The sequence below is a fragment of the Larus michahellis genome, chromosome 2 (assembly GCF_964199755.1).
Source record: "Larus michahellis chromosome 2, bLarMic1.1, whole genome shotgun sequence".
Taxonomy (NCBI): domain Eukaryota; kingdom Metazoa; phylum Chordata; class Aves; order Charadriiformes; family Laridae; genus Larus; species Larus michahellis.
The window spans coordinates 157,404,116-157,423,920 of record NC_133897.1 but is presented as its reverse complement, the minus strand read 5'-3'; the positions used below and the strand labels follow the sequence as shown (position 1 = coordinate 157,423,920).

At 40.3% G+C, this 19,805-nt stretch overlaps 1 protein-coding gene across 1 annotated transcript in view; it reads right to left on the bottom strand.

Moving 5' to 3' along the window:
- NSMCE2 (NSE2 SUMO ligase component of SMC5/6 complex) overlaps positions 1-19,805 on the bottom strand; it is a 132,721-nt gene that overhangs the window by 100,820 nt on the left and 12,096 nt on the right. Inside the window, exon 3 of the mRNA XM_074577817.1 lies at positions 1,722-1,828. Coding sequence (XP_074433918.1) covers positions 1,722-1,828 — 107 coding nt within the window. The remainder of the gene's footprint in view (positions 1-1,721; positions 1,829-19,805) is intronic.

The following is a 19,805-nucleotide window of genomic DNA, read 5'->3' as shown; positions in this document are numbered from 1 at the left end:
CATATTTTCCAACTTCTGTTAAACATGTAATATTAAATTATTTGGATGAAGATTTTTCAGTTAAGCATCTGACTCAGGATGATTTAAAAAATTATTTAAGGAAAACCTTTCTACACAATTAAAACTATGCAGGCATTTCTCAGAATAGGACTACTGGAAAATGCACGCTTTGCTTTCCTGTTTTTATTTTAAAAACAGCAAAAAAACATAGCAAGATAATAGCAAGACAGGTTTAACTGAAAAGCTCTACTACTTTCATGCTCTGAAACACAGATTTAACATCTTGAAGGTAAATCAGGGATGTGCTTTTGCCTGTTCTAGAGAAATCCATACACAACTGACACCTAAAAGTCTATTTGCAGGCACTAAAATAGGTTACTCAGAAAGCTGAGTTCTCCAAGCACGATGTGGCCCAAAAAATTAAGTAATCAAATATAAACAGTGAAATTGACTCTTTGAACGTCTGGATCTGCCATGGAGCCTCCACTTCCAACGCCTTGCTTGCTAATGGCCAGGCTGCGATATATCAGAGAGGAGAAAATCAAAGAGCTGTTATAGGAGAGCGGGCGGGGGCAGCCCGAGAGAACGCAGCAGCGACAGCGCGCTGGAACCGGGGTAACGCGGTTACGGAGCCGAGCGGATTAGGAAGAGCCCGAGCGGCAGGGAGGGAGCACCACGGGGGGCTGGCAGCCCGACAGCCGTGACAGCCGGAGATAACGGCGGGCCGGGCGGGCACGGCGGGGCCCAGAGCGCGGCCCGCGGGGAACGGCCCCGCGGCGCCCCCTGGCGGCCCGCAGCGCCGCCGCGCCCCGGCCCCGCCCGGCTCCGGCCCGTGGTCCCGGCGCCGCGCTCCGGTGGGGACGGACAAGGGGTTTGTTCGACGTCGCCTTCCGCCCGGACAGGCAGGGAGAGAGAACAGAAGTCCTCCCAAACGCGATGTTCAAGGCCAGGCTGGATGGGGCTTTGAGCGACCCGCTCTAGTGGGAGGGGTCCCTGGTCATGGCAGGGGGTTGGAACTAGATGATCTTTAAGGTCCCCTCCAACCCAAACCATTCTGTGATTCTATGATTCTAACGCACGGCGTCCGCCACCGAGCCCGGTTTGCTAATGAAAAGGAGCTTACGCAACCCCTGCTGCGTGCGTTTCATCCCAATAGCTCCAGCACCTGCTCTCTACGCCAAGGTTGAAACCCCCCCGAACAGGCTGCGATGCAACAGCTCTTGCAAAAAGGAGCGGTCAGGTAGCAAACAAGACCCTAGTTAATTGAGTGAGCAATTAACAAGCTCCCCTGTATTAAGCACCGGCAAATCCATGCAGCAGAAAGACGCTGGAAGCCAGGCTTCATCAGTTCCCCTCTGCCACCACTTCTTGGTTCCTGAAATCAGCTGCCTCGTTCATTAGGCAGCTTCTGTCTTCTGCAATACACGAGGCAGGTATCATCTGGTGTCTGAACTACACACTCCTCACTCATTCCCAAAGCACTATTCATCCCATGTTCCAGCTGCTGCAAGAGTTTGGTGGGGAGGGATGAGAAACTGCGACGCTGGACTTGTGCTAGGGAGAAAAGTTAATGGGGCGTACTGGCAACTTTAGTACTTTATACCTGTCAAAAGATCAATCTTTCCACTTACATATTGCTTTAATGTGACATTTGTATGTGTTAGAAGACAATATTTAAATAAGGATATATTTTCATAACTTTAATCGAAGTGGCATTTTACCTGATTTACCGTCTCTTCAATTGCTGTCATATAATGGTTAAGTTCTCTGTCCATTGCAGCATATTCTAACATGACATTTTCCATACTGTTAACATCCTCTACATCATCTGCAAAACAGAATGTTTTGTACGTGAATGGTCAGTTGTATTATTTTCAGGCAGCATTTTTTCTTTACAGATATGAAGACAAGCATTAATGCTGTGAATCTTTCCAGCACCTGTAAAGCACAGCAGGTGTTTCCAAGCTCCTCAAATATATACTTTTTTGCGATTTTGCAACTGTAAACCTTGACATTTCTTGGGTAACTTGAACAAACAGCTTACTCAGAAAGACACTTCCCTGGTTTCACATGAACAAGAGAGAGTGTGTGTAATTTCATCAACCAACACCTAGTCATTAGGCAATCAGGATATTTTCTGCAAAAGTTATATTTCATGACTCATCACATTGCCTCAGAAATAGTCAGAAGAAACTTAAATGCCCTTCAGTACAGTATAGTTCACAGCTATAATTAGAACCCTTATCCCCAATAAACACAGCTACTGCAAAATCAAAACAGAGCCAGCATTTTACAACACAGGAGATAATGGAAGACTGAATACCATTGGTGCACCAAACAGTAAAATTTTAATTGCCAGTGAAAATCAATGAATACAGGACACGTGCTTAGTAATTCACATCCACTTTTATTCTCTTCTGCATTCCCCCTAATTTCACTCCTTTCATCTCTAACTACGCTTCTGCTTTCCCATTCTAAGGTTGCTGTGCACCTGCTCAGAAGGACAAGGACTCTTCGTAGATGCTACAGGGCTGTAAAGCCACCGCTGCGGCACAGGTGCGTGTACCACACCAAATGCCACCAGCTGCGGGAGGACACCTAGCCACGAGCCCGTAACCATTTAGGAAATTAAGAAATTAGGAAACATGAGTTTCCACATGTCCTACTCCCATTTATTCCTACGCTGCAGATTCCAGGTATAGAGAAAACAGCTGGAAGCAGAGAGCGAGCCCCAAAGCCTGCCATGCGGCATTAGGGGTTATCATTTCATGGAGTATTCTTACAAGCAGCTTAAGTCGCCAATCTGTGCTGTTATTTTTAGGAAGAAAATTGTGGTATAGCTTTTTAAATTACTTTTTTTGTGAAGAAAGGAAAACGTCTTCTGATCTGGCAAGCCACTGCACTTCCTAAGTTGCTAACTATATTAGTATTTTACAGCACAAAAATCTGTCTCTGCAGAAAGCTAACATAAAGCGTTGTATACGGCCGTCTTAGCTTGAGAGCAAAACCTGAAACTGTTGCTGAAACACGTCACTCAGGGACAGGAGCTTCGTAACATATGAAACAGTGATGGATCCAGGCGACAGAAGGAAAAGCGCAAAGAGATATTTGCACAAAAAAGTTATATAATAAGCCATACTATTTTGTGAACATGGCAATTACAGTCATGATGTTTCCCTTAATTAAATATATAGGCTTGGTATGTATCATTTTTTCACTAAGTAGATGAATGGATATTGCAGACAGAATCTTGGCATTCCAGCAACTTTCTTCTGAATAATCAGCATTTCCGTCTCCCCTTTCCCTTCCCTCCCTCCCAGTTTCCATATCCTATCTGGTAACTATGATCATGCTCTTTTTCCTTCCTGCTAGGAGGCATATGAAGTGCCTCCTTCAAGGCTGACACAAATGGCACTCCATGAATCACAGGAAAGGTTTGTGTAGCAAGTAACTGTCATTCTCCTCCCATGGCCAAAATGAATCATATCCATGACATAAAGAAACTACAGTGGCCTAAATCTTTTTTTTTTTTTCTTTAGTGGAAGAGAAGTGCATTGTTAAACACCAAGAGAGCTGTATTAATGCCATCTTTCCAAATAGTTAAAAAAAGCTTTGGATAAAGAAAAATAATGTTGCAAGTTAAGAGAGGCATTCAAATAAAGCTCAAAGAAAGAGGTGGAACACAGATCAGGCAAGAGGGACATTATCTGCGACTACATCCTACCCTACATTCTTCATGTCCTGACGGTTCCACCCATCCACCGGCCTGTTTTAAATCTCGGTGATGTCCACTGCTGTTTCCCTGTTGCTATTCTTTCATGCACATGAATTATGTTATATATACTGGGAAATCACTGAAAGCGTCACTAACCATAGCCTGCCCTTGAAGGCATTATGGACATAAAGACACATCTGAAGGACTGTATACAGGTCAGTTGATGTCCATCCCCTATTTGTGCTCTTTGACAGATACTTGAGTCCATTTTCTATCTGCAGTTCAATCCATAGTCCTAGGTGCTGAGAGCTAAGAGGAAATCTCCTGTGCTGTTCCCAGTCACTCATCTCCCCATCTCCTAAACAAGATTTAAAAGAAAACTTACATTACAGGCTATTCTCTTTGCCTTTAAAAACCTCTCGTCGTCCCACATTACACACTGCAATAACCCACTGTGCGTGGCTCCTTTGCTCCCACTGCTCTGCCCCTTCCCCGATGAGCTGGGAGCACTTCTGCCCCTCCCTGGCAAGGAGCAGATGCAGAGCAGAACTTGGATGCACATGATGAGAAGTTGTGGGTGACTGTATGGGGATGTAAATTAAGTTTTATAGCTCACCATGCAGGGATCCCAGCACCTTCAATGTTTCCTTACAACAGACTCCACCATAGACTAATCAGAATATACCAGTTGACCTGATCTTACTGGGGAACAAGAACTTAGAAAAAGACTTCTCTCTCCTTACCATCATCCCACAAGTCCTCTCCCAAATCCCAGCAACCCATTAGTTTAACGGCACTATAATATCAAGAAGAATCAAAATTGAATAATTATATCAGGTTTTTGAAAGATTCAAAAGGCATTGTCTATTATCCACTATGCAAGCCCCACTGCTGCTTGTGAGGAAGGCAGTAGAGATTCATGGTACAGGGATTCAGGGCACTGTCTCTCTCCCAGCAGCCTGTGAGAACATTATCTGCTGAATACCCTCCAGCCAGACTCCAGCTACAAAGCCAGCGGACTCTCCAAAGCACTCAAACCTTTCACTCTGCAGGCCAACAGCCTAGCTCAACACCAAAATCAAACACTTTGCAAGTGCTGGATCGGTGCCCTTCTGTTATCTTATCAAAATTTATCCTAATCTTGTTTCTAATTCATATCTAAGGAATGCATTCTAAACTCCCTGCATATGCTTTTAGCTACTGCCACAAAATACCATCGAAGTTGCATACTGTAGTTAAGTCTCCCTGGTATCTAGGCTAAATATGTTGAGTTTAGTAAGCATTTCTCCACAAGTCCTTACCCTCACTACCCAGAGATTACATCTTTTATGCACAGAAAGCACAGTTCAAGGCCATAATTTTCATTTTCAAAGGGCCATATGCATCATTTTAAAATTAGTTGGCTGAATATGCACACTTCATGATTATGAATTCCAGCTCGCATAACTTTATGGTCTCTTTTTTATAATGGAAAGAGAGATATTATTCTGAAAAGTCTCCCTAAATATTAAAGAACAAAATTACATAAAGAGGCTAGCAAGAGTTCAATTCTCATTTGTAATATGAGACCAAACTGATTGTGCTCAGATGCCTTACTGCTGATTCAAACTCTAATCAATCAGGGCTGGGTTACCTATCGTGAATGCCACAGTGTTAAAACAGAAGTTGCAATAACAGGATAGTCAAGTCAGCGCTGGTTTAATGCTTCCTATATTAACACTTGTCTAAAATGCCACCCATTTATCCAAAACTTGCATTTCCTTCTAACATCTGAGTTCATATTTACTTCAGTTCCCTGTATACATCCACAAGTTAGCAAAATTTCTACAGACTCTTCACAACTACCTCTTTTTCTGTGCAAAAGTTACAACATCGGTATTTGCTGCTTTAGGGTATTACAGCTGTCCTGCAGCCAATACACAGCAATTCAAATAAGCATTCGCTTCCACCGCAGACTATCTCAAACACAAAATAGTCTGGAATACCATGAAATTACAGGAAGGCTCTAAGCCTACAAATATAACAGTACTTAAAATGAATTCTTAAGCACGGACAACATGGATTAACATAAATATACATACACTTTCATATCTTTAGAGTATTGGCTAGCAAAAGGCAAACTTTCCGTTACAGGAAATGGGACATTGTCCGTTCTAACCCTTACACTACATATTCGGTTGCTCTGAATTTCAAGGCTACGCTCTGTTTTTTCCATCAGACTCTCCCATCATTCAAGACAGAGAAGGAATGGCATACCATTGCCCACAAATTTTGTCAGTAGATTTCAGACTTTTAAAACACACGTAACACAAACATCTGTCACTTGAGCCAATAGCAACAGCAGTAGCAGGCAGTTGTCTTCATGTGCACCAGCAGCAGATAAAATACACACTTTGCCAGCAGGTTTCAAGTTACTGCTGACAGCAGAGGAACAGAAGCTATGGAGGAGAAAGTACATTCTTAATTCAGGATAGAGCTAAGCATTTTTGCTGGTTTGAGCAAGTGCAAGTACTCCACTTTCAAAACCAAAAGTCCTATGACACCTCCTTGTGCCCCCAATTTTGGTCTACTCAAAACTGTTGGTAATTCAAGTTGGACAATACACCTGGAAAAAAAACTATCAACAAACCCACAGTCTTTAAAAATAGATTCATAGAACACTTGGAGAAGACTGTAGCAAAATGTCCCTCTACCATCTAGACGCTCAGTAGTGAGAGGATACAGACCTATGTAGGAGACCACTGTCTTATTTCCCTCCTGTGTCTAGATACACTTGAACCCTGCTGTGGTGCTCCAGACTGTACAGACCAACAGGAACTTAAACAGGAGACTGGTTGCTTTTGCAGCACTGAGGGTGCATCTTCACTTTTTCTCCTGCGGATACACGGACAGCTTCTCAGAAAACTCCCACTGAAGAAAATTTCTTTCAAAATTTCATCTCCCTGACCCGTAACATATTTTTTCTGTTAGGCTGCAAAAAGAGCAGAATGCTAGTACAGAAAATTCTAAACTAAGAGAAATTAGAAACAAAACAATACAAAGGAACAGCAAAATAGAGAAGAAAATCAATTTGATCTCCTGAATGCAGGTGTCCTCACATTCGAACCAGAGAAATGGTTGAAAGTGGAATGCACAAAAATCTCCACAGAACCCTTTTGGATAGGGAACTAACCACTGCAATTCATAAGAGAAGAAAAATTATTGCTGATTAGAGGGCCAACAACCATACAGAGAATGGCAACTGGTGGAGTAAAGGGGAACTCAGGGCAGTAATTGCAAAATTCCCCTCCATGCAACAGTCAGAAGTTACTTACTGATGAAGCAGTCCTAAAGAAACCTCCAACTTCTCAGGAAATGCCTTAACTGGGCTGTAGAGTATTTTGAGATGGATTTCCTTCACTGTCCCCTAATAAAGCTATTCTGCTTGCATTGAAAGCTTTGATATACACAGAGCTGGAGACCGAGTGTGCATGAGGGATTTTACAGACCAATACCTTCACCTACATACCATCACTCCAGTGAAAAGTAGGTATGTCTTACAAAGTAATGTCTTACATCAATAAGAGAAACAGAAACCTACTCTGGGTGGCCCTGCTTGAGCAGGGGGGTTGGACAAGATGACCTCTGAAAGTCCCTTCCAGACTCAACCATTCTGTTATTCTATGATATTCCTCAATATCCAACAACCTCGTCTCTATACCATTCTTCCGGGGGATGGCTAAAAGTGACTTCACGTTCAAGTCATCTCAAGCAAAGAAGGAAGTTGAATCTGAGTTTCCTATATTCTATCAAAGAAAAAATCTGAGTAGAAGGAATAAAAGTGTGAGGAGTGTGTGAGACAGGACTACTAGAACTTGTAAAGGAAGACCAGCACAGAAGAACACTGTTAGTTGACTGTGCCCAGAGCTGCACCAGAACTATCGCTTGTGAATGATTTCTGAAGTTGCATCTTATTTTCTATTCAGCTTCTGTTAAGAAATTGCAAATCAAACTACAATACGTGGACTCAGGTCAAGCATTTTGCTCTACCTGAGTAAAGTCTTCTGAGGTTTTATTTTGGAAAGGGTAGTGCTTTTCAGTCTGGATTTAAACATCTGTTTTATTCAGCAAGCAACTGAAAAAAATCTTCAATTATCCATTTCTCCCAGCTTTTTTTTTTTTTAAGTCAGATGAGCCAATAGTGTCTGTTACATTACGGACTACTCCAGGTGCAAAAAAAAAATAAAAATTATCTTGTGTTACAAGCCATTTCCCTGTACGCTATGACAGTGTGAAATGGGAAGAGACAAAATTCAGTGACCCAGGAGGCTCCTGCCAATCCCATGGAAATGAAACCGAAATACATTATATTGTAGAGAGTCAGAATTTCAACAGAAACAGGCCATGCAGGGTCTGAGTGCTCACTTTGAAACATCTCAAATGCTGAATGCCCAGTTTGAAACATCTCAAGGGGACACCATTTCCAGCGAGTGGGTGTCGCACACATTCTGAAAACAGAGTCATCTCAGAGTGGGCACAGAGAAGCTGAGGCACCCAGTATTACTAACCACTTTTGAAAATAACTTACCGTATTATTCTATAATAAAGTAATCATGAAACTTTTGCTCAACATGAAACTCCCTTAAACTCCATTGCCAGCAGAACTAGGCCAACACTGCTTTTGAAAGAAACTTCCTTACAGTACTGGTTTTTTTCTTCAAGACTACAAGAGGAAGGCTAAAAAGTCATAATGATCCCAGTTTAGATGTGAGAGTAGTAACAAAGATCTATCTTAGCAGATATTTCTGCCACAATATCCAAACAGACTGCAAGGCAAAGAAAGGCAATTCCTCTGAACACCTATTGACACTGTGGTAATACCTAATGAAATAAACAGGGTTTTTCCAGAGAGTTTGATTTAGGAAAACACTCCAACATGCGCTGACGTGCTTTGCTGTATAAAATCCAAAGAAAAATATTACTCAACACAAACAGAGATGGTTTAATTTAGGCACAAATAATAAAAAGAGATCAGCTAATCTCTCATACAGGTAAACAGAGTTTGCTATGGAACAGAAAGAGAAAAAAGTCTTTATATCATATCTACATATTTTTTGCTGCTGTAACGTCTGTGTTTGGTGCCACACATACAGCACCAAGACATGAAGACAGGTAATAAGTACACACTTCCCCAAATAAAAATGGATGCTTGCTTGACTAAATATTAAGGCTCATACAATTCCCCGGCTACTTCCCTGTCTTCAGACAAAAGAGGCCAGCACCTGACCAACACCTCTCTTCTCCTTACTAAATTCCAAGGTCACGGTGAGGTTAATCTTTATTTTACCAATTGACACCTACTTAATTTTGCAGAAAGACCAATTTAAAATTAACAATGACAGTGTAAGGAGCAGGCAGGAGCACTGAAAAGAGGATGAGCATTTACAGGATGCAACAGCTTTGAGAAAAAAGTCAAGCTCTCCTCTGTCATAATTCTGTATCAGTTTCCTGGCATTATGGTGATATCCATCCACAACCACTGTGCTCCGCTCAATAAATGAGTAAAACAGCATTCCCGAACACTAACTACACCCACAGACCCAAGAAGAAGAGAAACACAAGTTACATTGACAGACAAGCAGCAAGAAAACACCGAGGCCGAGGTTCAGGCACCTTTTCTTTGGCAACAAAGGGAGATTCACAGGCCATTTCCCCAGGCACTCATCCTTGCTGTTCCTCTGTGTTCCTCCTCTGCTGCCCCTCAGCTAGGATAATGACTTTTCACAGGGTTATATTATAAATTGGTTAATGAAACAATCCAAGCTAAAAAATAGCATCCTGTCCTCCAAAACCAAACCAAACCAAAAAAAATCCAAACCCATGGTATTCCAGTAGTTGATTGTGAAGTGCGGATATACAAATAGTTGTACCAGTACAATTGAGGAGGTGGTAAGCTGTCGCAGGGTGGAGTTGGGGGGGAAATAACTACCTACCAACTTGATTGCTAAGAAAAAGGTAGAGGAACCACACCTCTAAGCAAGTACAAGGCACATGTTATCTTCAGACTGAAAGGTGACCAATCTCTCATAAAAGAAATAACAAACCTCTTCAATTTTCATATACATACATATCTATATATATATATATATCCCTCTCTTCTCAGTGGATTTCAACATATGATGAAATTAAGGCTGAAAACAACATTCACTAATAATTCTAATGGGAAAGGATTTTCCTATGACTAAGAAGCTTCTTGCCTGTGGAGGCGTGGGCATGTCTACACCACACAATAGAGCATGGTTCAGAGCCCTGAGCTGCTGCTGACCTTGCCTTCCTCAGAACCAGCGATGGGAGGGCTGGGAATATTTCAAAACAAGGGGTCTACTGCTCTCCTCCTTCTACCCACTTCCTCTTCTCAGAACTTGATATGGTAACATTAGAATCTGGGCAAAAATTTTCTTGAAATATTTTCCCTCACGACGAACAGTGAGATATTTGTTAAGGCATTGTAACTGCCATTCTGTGATCCCTCGGAACACTTTCTAAAACTGCTATTTCAAATGAAGTATTTTATGTCAAGACTTTTAATGGGCATTTACAATTTCCTTAAAAGCTTCACAGGCTGCTTTATCTATGATTTCCTCTTTTTTTTTTAATTATTTTTTTAATTATACCAAAAAGTTACATTTCCAACGCGTGAGAATTTTCTTTTAAGGAGCACAATTTCTTCTGTATTGCACAAGATCTCTATTTGCACATTATGAATTCTACAGAGATAATCCACCTCTTTTTTGTTTACAAATCAACAGTGTTAATACTTTCTGTTGTCAATATCCAATTCTTCTCTTATTTGCATTGATGTGGAAAATAAATATTTTAGTGTGAAGTGCAAATCTGTCTCTAAAAAAGGCGTGATTGTTATTATCCAGCAGTAAACAATACCATTAGGGTTTTCACAAATAAAACTTTGCTTGTGTTAATGAACCTATTATATTTCTCATCTCAGAGAAGCTCATGCAAAGTGCGCCTTCATTAAAGTAAATGCAGTAGTTACTTAGAATTTCCTCCATTTGGGGGAAACACAAAATGGGTTGGAAAGACATTTCAGTAAAAATAAAATCAGCAAAGATAGGAAAATAAATCTTTTTCACCCAAGACCTTAGAAATTCTCAGAGACATTACTTCTCTGTCCAGAATCAGAGGCAGTCCAGCTCAAAGACCAAGCCCTCATCAGAGCTTATTTAATCAGATATAATGTTTCAGTAAATGCAACTGTCTTAGTTCTGGGCTCAAGCTACATAATCATAGCATCATTGAATTGTCTAGGTTGGAAGGGACCTTTCAGATCATCAAGTCCAACCATCAGCCTAACACTGTGACAAAAAACACCACTGGACCTTATCGCTAAGCACCACATCTACCCATCCTTTAAATACTTGCAGGGATGGCGATTCCACCACTTCCCTGGGCAGCCTGTTCCAATGCTTGATAACTCTTTCATTGTAGTAATTTTTCCTCATATCCAATATAAACCTCCCCTGGCACAACTTGAGGCCATTTCCTTTTGTCCTGTCGCCTGTTATTTGGGAGAAGAGACTGACCCCCAAATCTCTACAACCTCCTTTCAGGTAGTTGTAGACAGCAATAAGTGGTAGAGAGTGATAATATCCGAGCCTGGTGCAGATATATCCAATTTGAGATCTAATTGCACACGTTGCATGTGACAGCACAAGAAACAGGAGTCATGGTGGGTATCAATAGCCTGGGACAGCAGGACGGGAGAGTCACCTCACACAGTTTCACACGGAGGCAATCTTGCTCTCGGTCCCTCATTGCACACTCCCATCACGCTTCACAGGTGTCAGCACTAGGGCTTCTGCACAGACTGCTCAACAAACTGGTCCCAGTAAAACCGAGAGAGCTGTTCTAGTGCCCAATTAGCAGACTGCAGTGAGCGTGAGCTCTACAGCAAGTTAAAGCAGTAGAACAAGTATCAAACAGGAAGAGAAAACCAAGACAATCCTTCAAGACAATCCAGCACCAACTTATTTCGGCTCAGTTCAGTGGTCACAGTGAATTCCCACATAAAAAGAACACAGAATCCAAACTAAGCTTCCGTAACTGACAGCTTCATGCAGACACAAATGAACCCACTTCCAGCACTGAAATTGTAACATTATTGACCTAAAATGAAACAGCTGGGGGAAGAAAAATGCCAAAATCTGTCTGGTTTTTAAATGTCAAATATTTTGATTAGATACTTCCAAACATAACTTTTTGTTTTTCTCTGAACCCACACAGTCTCCCATTCTAAGTTTTTATATTTCTGCTTCTACAACCCTTGGCACTACTGCGTTCAGAGGAGCTGATGGGTAGCCCCAGAGAGAGCAAGGCTGGGGTTCAGCTCACTCACTGGGCATTAGCCCTACTGCAGCTGCAGCAGTTCAGGGTGGAAAAACAATACACTTCTATAGTCAGCTTTTTAGACAAATTTGGCTGGCAGGCAACTCCATGTTGTACACCACTGTGGACACAACAGTGATGTGTCTTACAACAGAGTTGACACTGGTCCACGGACATAAAGGAATAAACAAAAGATAAATCAGATTTGTAATATACAGCTAGCAATGGGAAGTTTTGGGTTTTTAAATCAGAAACATGGATCTGTTAGATTATCAAAAATGAGAAGGTTAGCAGAAATAGATATGAATATCATCTCCAAAGTTAATTGTTTGCTGAAAATGTAGTTACTTCCATATGCTTTGGGTATTTTCTAGTTTCTGTGGAAGACAGCTAACAGACAGAACAAAACCAACTAAAGGAGTCTAGAAAACCAAGGTCTCATGGAAGTAAAGGTCAAGTGAAGTTGCCCACACGAACCCTCCAATTCAACATGAATCACATATTGCTGTGGTGCTTGAAGTGCTAACCGTGCAGCAATACTAAAGCTAGGGCTTTCAGAGCCCATAATTTCTCAATACGACCAAAAAAAACCCCAACACAACACAAAAAACCAACCCACAACCTCCTCCTCCTACACAGACAAGGCAAAGGCAAAGACTGGACACAAACTGCAAGCCTAATGAAAACCAGCAATTCGTTCTGCCTCTAGCAGGCCTCCTTTGCATAAAACCTCTCCTGTGAATTGGCAGATCTCGCCTTTTTGGCACGCATCGCTGGTATGTGGCATTCATTCTGTCGCTTGCATACTGGTAAGTGACAGAGCTAAATCTTTCCATTGCTGGAATTTCATTTCCCACAAACTCCATACAAAAATTTCTCCTACTACGAGAAGCTGCTACTGTGTTATCATGTGGAAAATGCGCATCCCTGTGCCAAAAAGGGCAATGCAATTCTGTATTGCCTGGGTCTCTCATGCATGCACAAGTATTTATGATTTTGAGAGGAAACAGGAATTTGTTTGATGGCTTACAGTACACCACAGATGATGGTCTCTCAGCATGTCTTTTAGATAACCCTGTTGTCTTTGCCTATAGTAGGAAACAAGTAGCTTTGTGGGGGCCTCATGGCATTTAAAGGGGCAGTTTTGAAAAAATAGGAATATAAATTGAAACCAAGTGTGGAAATGTTCTGTAACTAGATAGTAGAACTAAGTAGAAGGCTCCTTCTGTTCAGTACTTAAGCAGAACTGGTAAACTACATCACATAGCTATTAGACATTGTGTTATTAAAAGAAATTAAATCCAGAACCGTAAGACTACGCTTGAGATACGTGTAGCTGGAACGTACTAATTAAGAGAATTTTCTGCCCTGTATACAGATAAGCTTTTGAACCTTGTTCAATTTAAAATCTGGTCTTCTATAAAAGTGACTAGGCCAAATCTGTGCACTAAAGAAACTATGTTCAGTGGAAGAGAAGTCTTGATTACCTTGAGATTACCTTGAGACATCAGGACAGACTGCACACCTCTGACAAAGCATGGATAAAAGATTAATCTGAAAATACTGAAGAAATACAGAATTTGAATGAGTGATGGCATACCTAATTCACTGAAAAAACAGCTGTGAATTAGATCCACACCCACAAGTAATAAACTTTAATAAAAAAAGAAAAGTCTTGTGAAAATGTCATACTAATCTACCCATACAGTAAAAAGTCTACTCACCCACTGCTTACTAAGATGATTAGTAAGGAAATCACAAGTTAAACTTTATTCATCTGCTTAAGAAAAAGAGGAAAGAGTTTGCAAGGTTGATTTAACTCAGAAGATATTATTGTCACTTGACATTTACATGCAACGTATAATTCCATTCCCACTTACAGTCTGGGGAAAGCCTGTTAAAATACTTCCTTAATGTGTGAACACTTCTTTGAATTGTGTTCTTTTCATCTGCCACCTTCTCCTTAAGCCAGCTGGCTCCTTGTTAAGTCTTTTTTAATAAGAAAGTTCATTATATGTAATTTATAGAGCAGTTTGAGATTGTCACCTTCTATTGAGTGCTACAGCACATGCATATTTCAGAGCACTCTATAGCATTTGTTGATAATGTCAAAAAAGTAAGGAGGTTCACACACAGAGATCTTGAACAACTCTAGTGTGAGACTAATCAGAAAGACCACACCTCTCTCCTCATTTTCAGCCACAGGAACCAGTCCTCCTTCGATTTATATGCCACACTGCTCTTCCCATTTGGAAAATCTAACACCTTTGTGGAAACTACAGAAGTTGCTTACATGGGAAACATCATTAGGAAAGCATTTAAATATCTTTCGTCATCTAGAGCACAATCAGCGTACTGTTCTCCTTAATCCTTTTGCTGTGGCTTTCTTATTTCTTACCTCTCCTTCTCCTTCATTACACATTTCTTTACCACTTGCTCCCCTCCCCTTCTCTTCCTCCTCAACTAGTTTCCCCATTCCTGCTCCTTTTTCCCTGACCGCTTGCTAACCTGCTTTTTGATTCTTTCTCTATTAGCAAGTAACATCTTCCTGGTGAACACAACCTTTGAGGGTCACCTCCTACCTTCTCCCATCCTTTTATATAATAGCAGCTCTAACAGACTCATGGCTGTTGATTTTCTTTTATTGACATAAAGGTCCATTAACACACAAAAAACCCCAAACTGAAAAAACAATAACAAAAAAGACATACGCTCACCAGTCATTAATAGCGACTGCTATGTAGTGCAGAGTTTGGGAACTAACCTAATCCGGACAATGCCCAAAAGGGTGGCTGGGGCAGCAGTGTGAGTGATGGCAGGTCACCTGGCTATTACTGTACGCCCCACACAGAAAGTTGAGGTATATGATGCTGATGAGGAATGCCAGACTCTTGTTCAACGTCTAACGAGGGGTACAGGGATTGTTCTAACTTTTTATTTATTTTTTTTCAAAAGGGGCGGATTCTATGCTGACAATTTTGCAGATGCATCCCTATCTTTACATGGCATACAGTGTATAATTTGGGCAAAGGCTCTTTCTAGACCAACAAGCATGAAACTAAATCCTGCTAATTGCATTTTCCTTCAATAAGCTCTTTCAGTATTTCAAAGAAAGAGCAACACAAATTACTCAATGCCTGGAAAGTGTGACTTACATCAAGACTGACTAAAGCAGCTCAACTTGCGAAGTTGAAGTACGCTAAAGGTGACGTGCTCATGATCTACCACTATCATCCTGAAGATTTCTGAACATATTGGGCTATTTGATCATCGGACAGAAACAGAAGATCAAACCCCTGAAAACTGAAACAAAGCTAATGAAGAAAGAAAATACAAGGTTCTCTGTCAAACAGAGATGAACTGTTTATTCAGAGATGGGATGGATTCTCCATCACTTCAGTTGACTTTTTGCTGGAGTGTGGGTTTCACTGGTAAATTTTCTTTCCGTAAGCAGTTCTAGCACATTCTTTGAGTCAGTGTAATATTTTCTCTCTTCACATAGTATTATTTATTGACCCACTAATAAACGTCAGACTAGCCTCCTGTAAACACGGCTGAAGGATCCATTCATAAATTTCATCTAAGTGCAAATCTTCACTTGGTGTCCTTTGTATATTTTAGTAGTTCAAACCATTTCACATCACCTATAACAGTTCTTGGAGATGTGATATTTCCTATTTGTTAATTCACAAAAGGTAAAGATGACATCTTTGCTAGGCCATTGTTTTCCCCTGCACACATATTTTTCCTGGCTACCTGTCTCCTACCTTTTCCAATCACCTACCGCCATAACAGACAACTCAAATTATTTCTAGACTCTTTCAGCATAATTTCCACAAGCACAGAAGACACAAGCAACAACTGAAGCGAATATCTACTCAGGAGTTTGAGATATTCAGATGTTCATACATCCTGTTTTGAAAGACTCCTGACACCTTTTTTTATAGAAGGGAAACTGATGCCTAGTGAACTTTAATGACTTGCCCAAGGCCACACAGTGGCAATGCCAGTTTGAATGCACAGCTGTTCCTAGCCTCAAGGCCTCCTCAGAATCAGACTTGGGGCATCTCAGTTGTTTTATCTCTTCCATATAATACTGTTATGTTCTTCTTGAGAGAAAATGGGAAAGAAAATGAGAATGGAAGGAAAAAAATCTACGAAAATTACAATAAAAATAATCTAAATCTACAGTTCGGACAACAAAACTCTGCCTTATCCTGCAAAGGGTGAACTTTTTCATAGGTCTCTGTCAGCAATCATAAGAAAAACACAAGTCTTACATGTGATTCTGACTGATAAAGCAGACACTCCCATTTAAAATCTTGGAATTTAATCAGTACGTACTATAATCTTCACTCTTCACTAGAGCATCACTGTGCTATATAACATTGGTGTAAATGGAAACATGTCATAAAACATGGATTTGAGTCAGAATGCTTTTTTTTTTTAATATTTTTAGCTGAAAATGTTAAAAACCTCTCATAATTAATTCTACATGCACTGACAAAATTTGAGTATCAAAAAAAAGGAAGGTAAAAATCCAGCCACAAGTTCTTGAATTCTTGAAGAGAAGAACAAAGAAGAAAAAGGAAAAGAAGGGAAAAAAAGAAAAAAAAAAGAGCTGAGGGTCTTGTGTCTATTGGTAGGGGATCAGGATGAAGGTTTCAGAATGATCATATCTATCTACGTAAGAGCTTCTCTTTCATGTTTTGACCAAACACTGAGAACATGTCAGCACAATGCAGCACTTTTAACCCAGATAAATCTTGCCCTAATGGAAAGAATCAAGAAAAGAAATACAATTGCTTTATATTCTTAAACTTTCTGAATGCTGCCAACCACAGATTTTTTTCTACTCTTGTGGGTTCCTCCTCCCTCCCTAGTTATTTAGGCACACAATTAGATCACTGAAAGCTAAATACTGATCTACTCAAATTGATAAAAATTAAACCCTTCAGAATGGGTTCTTCAAAGCCCACACTACTTTCTATATATACTGTATGCCTCTACATTTAAACAGGAGTTAGCAGTATTTTCTTACTGCCACATTTCCGTGGCAGAAATATGACGATAAGAAAATGACAGATTAATATACTACAGAGAATATTTTCATACAGTAAATTATTCCGATAAAATATTCCTCTCTGGCTTTTGTTCAAAGAGGTTGATTTATCTTTGTGCTAAAAAGCCCACACAAGACCTCTGCAGTACTTCATTGTATTTTGAAGCTGGAACAGACCATTAGGATCATCTATTCTGATCTCATGCATCGTAGAGGCCAAAGAACCTCACCCAGCAATTTCATGCCTATAACTTACGGCTGTAAGCTCACTCACTCTCTCAAGGTTAACATCACTGGTGTGCAGAGGGTCTGCAAAAAGGTCTATACAGCATTTAAATCTCACTTATGATCTATTTTGAAGACTGCTCAGAATTTATGAGGTCTAGGACACAGAGAAATTTATAGTGACTATGGGTACATGAGGTAACCCACCAGGTGACTGCAAACGTCCCTAACTCATAATGACCTTTGGGGGAGAAAATTACCCACTTCCTTAGGAAAATACACAAGAAAAAAGTATAAATATGCACGCATACATACATATGTATGTATGTATTTGAAATCAGACACTATGTGAATACCATCTACTGAAACCTGAGAAATAAAAATTGTGCAGTTTTCATCTGAGCATTCACGAGAGTTCTGACAAAAACCGAGACTGTCCAGAGTACAGCCTTCTGTTCAGGTGCAAGCTCTCAGTACATTTCCATGAGAATGCACTAAAGACAGTTATTCCGCAAGACAGCTTTATATCAGGACTGGATTTCACTCTGAATGATGCTCTCTAGTTCCACTACAAAATGCCAGCTCCATGCAAGAGTAATTGTACGAAAGGCAATGATCTGTATTATGCAGGAAGTCAAACCAGTAGATCACGCTGGTCCCGAAGAACCTTAAAAATCTATCAACTGATAATACGAATTCCTTTTCTCCACTATTAATCTTAATCCTCCATTTATATTTTAGTGTTACTAAATGCAAGAGTACAGTGATATGGCACCAACACCTCTAAATCCATTCTAGGAGTGAGTTACTGAAGTGCCACAGCAGGTGAAGGAGTAACAGCACAAGCTGCAGGAAAGCCTTTGCTGCCACCTAATGGGTTTCTCTTTCCTTCCAGAACTGCCAAAGTTGAGGAACAAAGATACTTGGACCCACTCATTTTACTGAGTACCTCAAAAGAAAAGGAGCCAGCAGAACAAAAGCATGCTGCTTAATATAGCTACTTTCTCCTCGCTGCCCTGTGTTCTTTTTACAGTCAAAATTCCAGCTAGGAAATAATAACAACCCCACATACTTGTTCCTTCCCGCTTTGTAAGATTACAGACTATGGTCAGGGTGGTTTTTGGATAAATATAAAAGAACACAAATCTTTCATTACAAGTCATATTTTTCCAGAGTTTGAAAGAAGGCACGTTTCCAAATTCTCATTTTTCAGATAGCTTCTTTGAAGAACAGCCTTCAGAACCAACCAGTGTATTCCAGCAACAGGCTCATCAGTGCTGGCTATAAATGTTGTAAGTAATTTTTACACTGTGATTACTGAAGCACAAAGGTAGGACAAAAAATTAATCCAACCCTCTCTTCTCAAAATTTTGATATTGACTGAAGAGCATAATTCACACAATGTAATTTTTTTTGTCTTCAGAAAAGCACTTCACAAGAACTCAACCAGTCCTTTTTGTCTCAAAAAATAAAATTACTTGAAGAAGAAATACTTAAAGTGTGACACCATTTACCTACCTACTTCAAGAAAACATACATATCTTCCTCACTGTTAGCTGAAAGGTAAAATATTTATAAAACAATTCAAGAAGCACACCATAATAGAGGACAAGCGTAAGTTAAGATAAAAAAGAACCTCTTTCCTAAATGGATGAATCTTAAGCAAGGGATTTGAAGGAAAATAAATTAGTATTTTTGAGAAAGAGTCTGAAATGTTTTATCTCACATACCCCAAAATAGAAGTTTACTTTAAACAACAGGAAAAGACTTCCCAAGAAGAAAGATGCAGTTTTGGTGCCTACACTGAGTTTGCGCATGCCACCAGTTAGTACCACAGACACTGGGGTAGCAACAAAGCAGACCAGTTAACAAACAGCTTCTGGCAGATAAATGCCTGGGGTCAGAAAGAAACTTCCTCTGTGAACAACTTGGTATGGTGAGGGAATTCTTGCAGCGTCACAGGAAGCATCTGGTAGAGGCTAACACCGAAGGGTTACTGAACTTAATGGATCACTGGTCTCTCTTTGTTTCCTACAGTACCTTCTCTCATAGCTAGAAAACATTTTTGTACAACAAGCGTCAGTGAAAAGCCATTTATCTCCAGTTATGGACTTTGACATTCTACACTTATATTCTCCACCAAAAAAACCCCCCTGCAACGCTTACTTGGAATTTACTCTAACCTAAAGACAAAGTAAATTCCAAGAGACTGAGGCATGCTCTTGGGGATCGCAAATCCAGATAAGATTGTTCCCTTGTGTCCATAAAGAAGTAATGGATTGCTCAATTCTAATGCTATTCCTACACCGCATATAAAACTGTTTCGCTATTTGCTTTCCAAGAGCACCTTCACAGATATATGGGCTCATAAGGGAAAAACAAGGTTTGATTCCTCATGCAGGGTCCCTACAAAACAGGCCA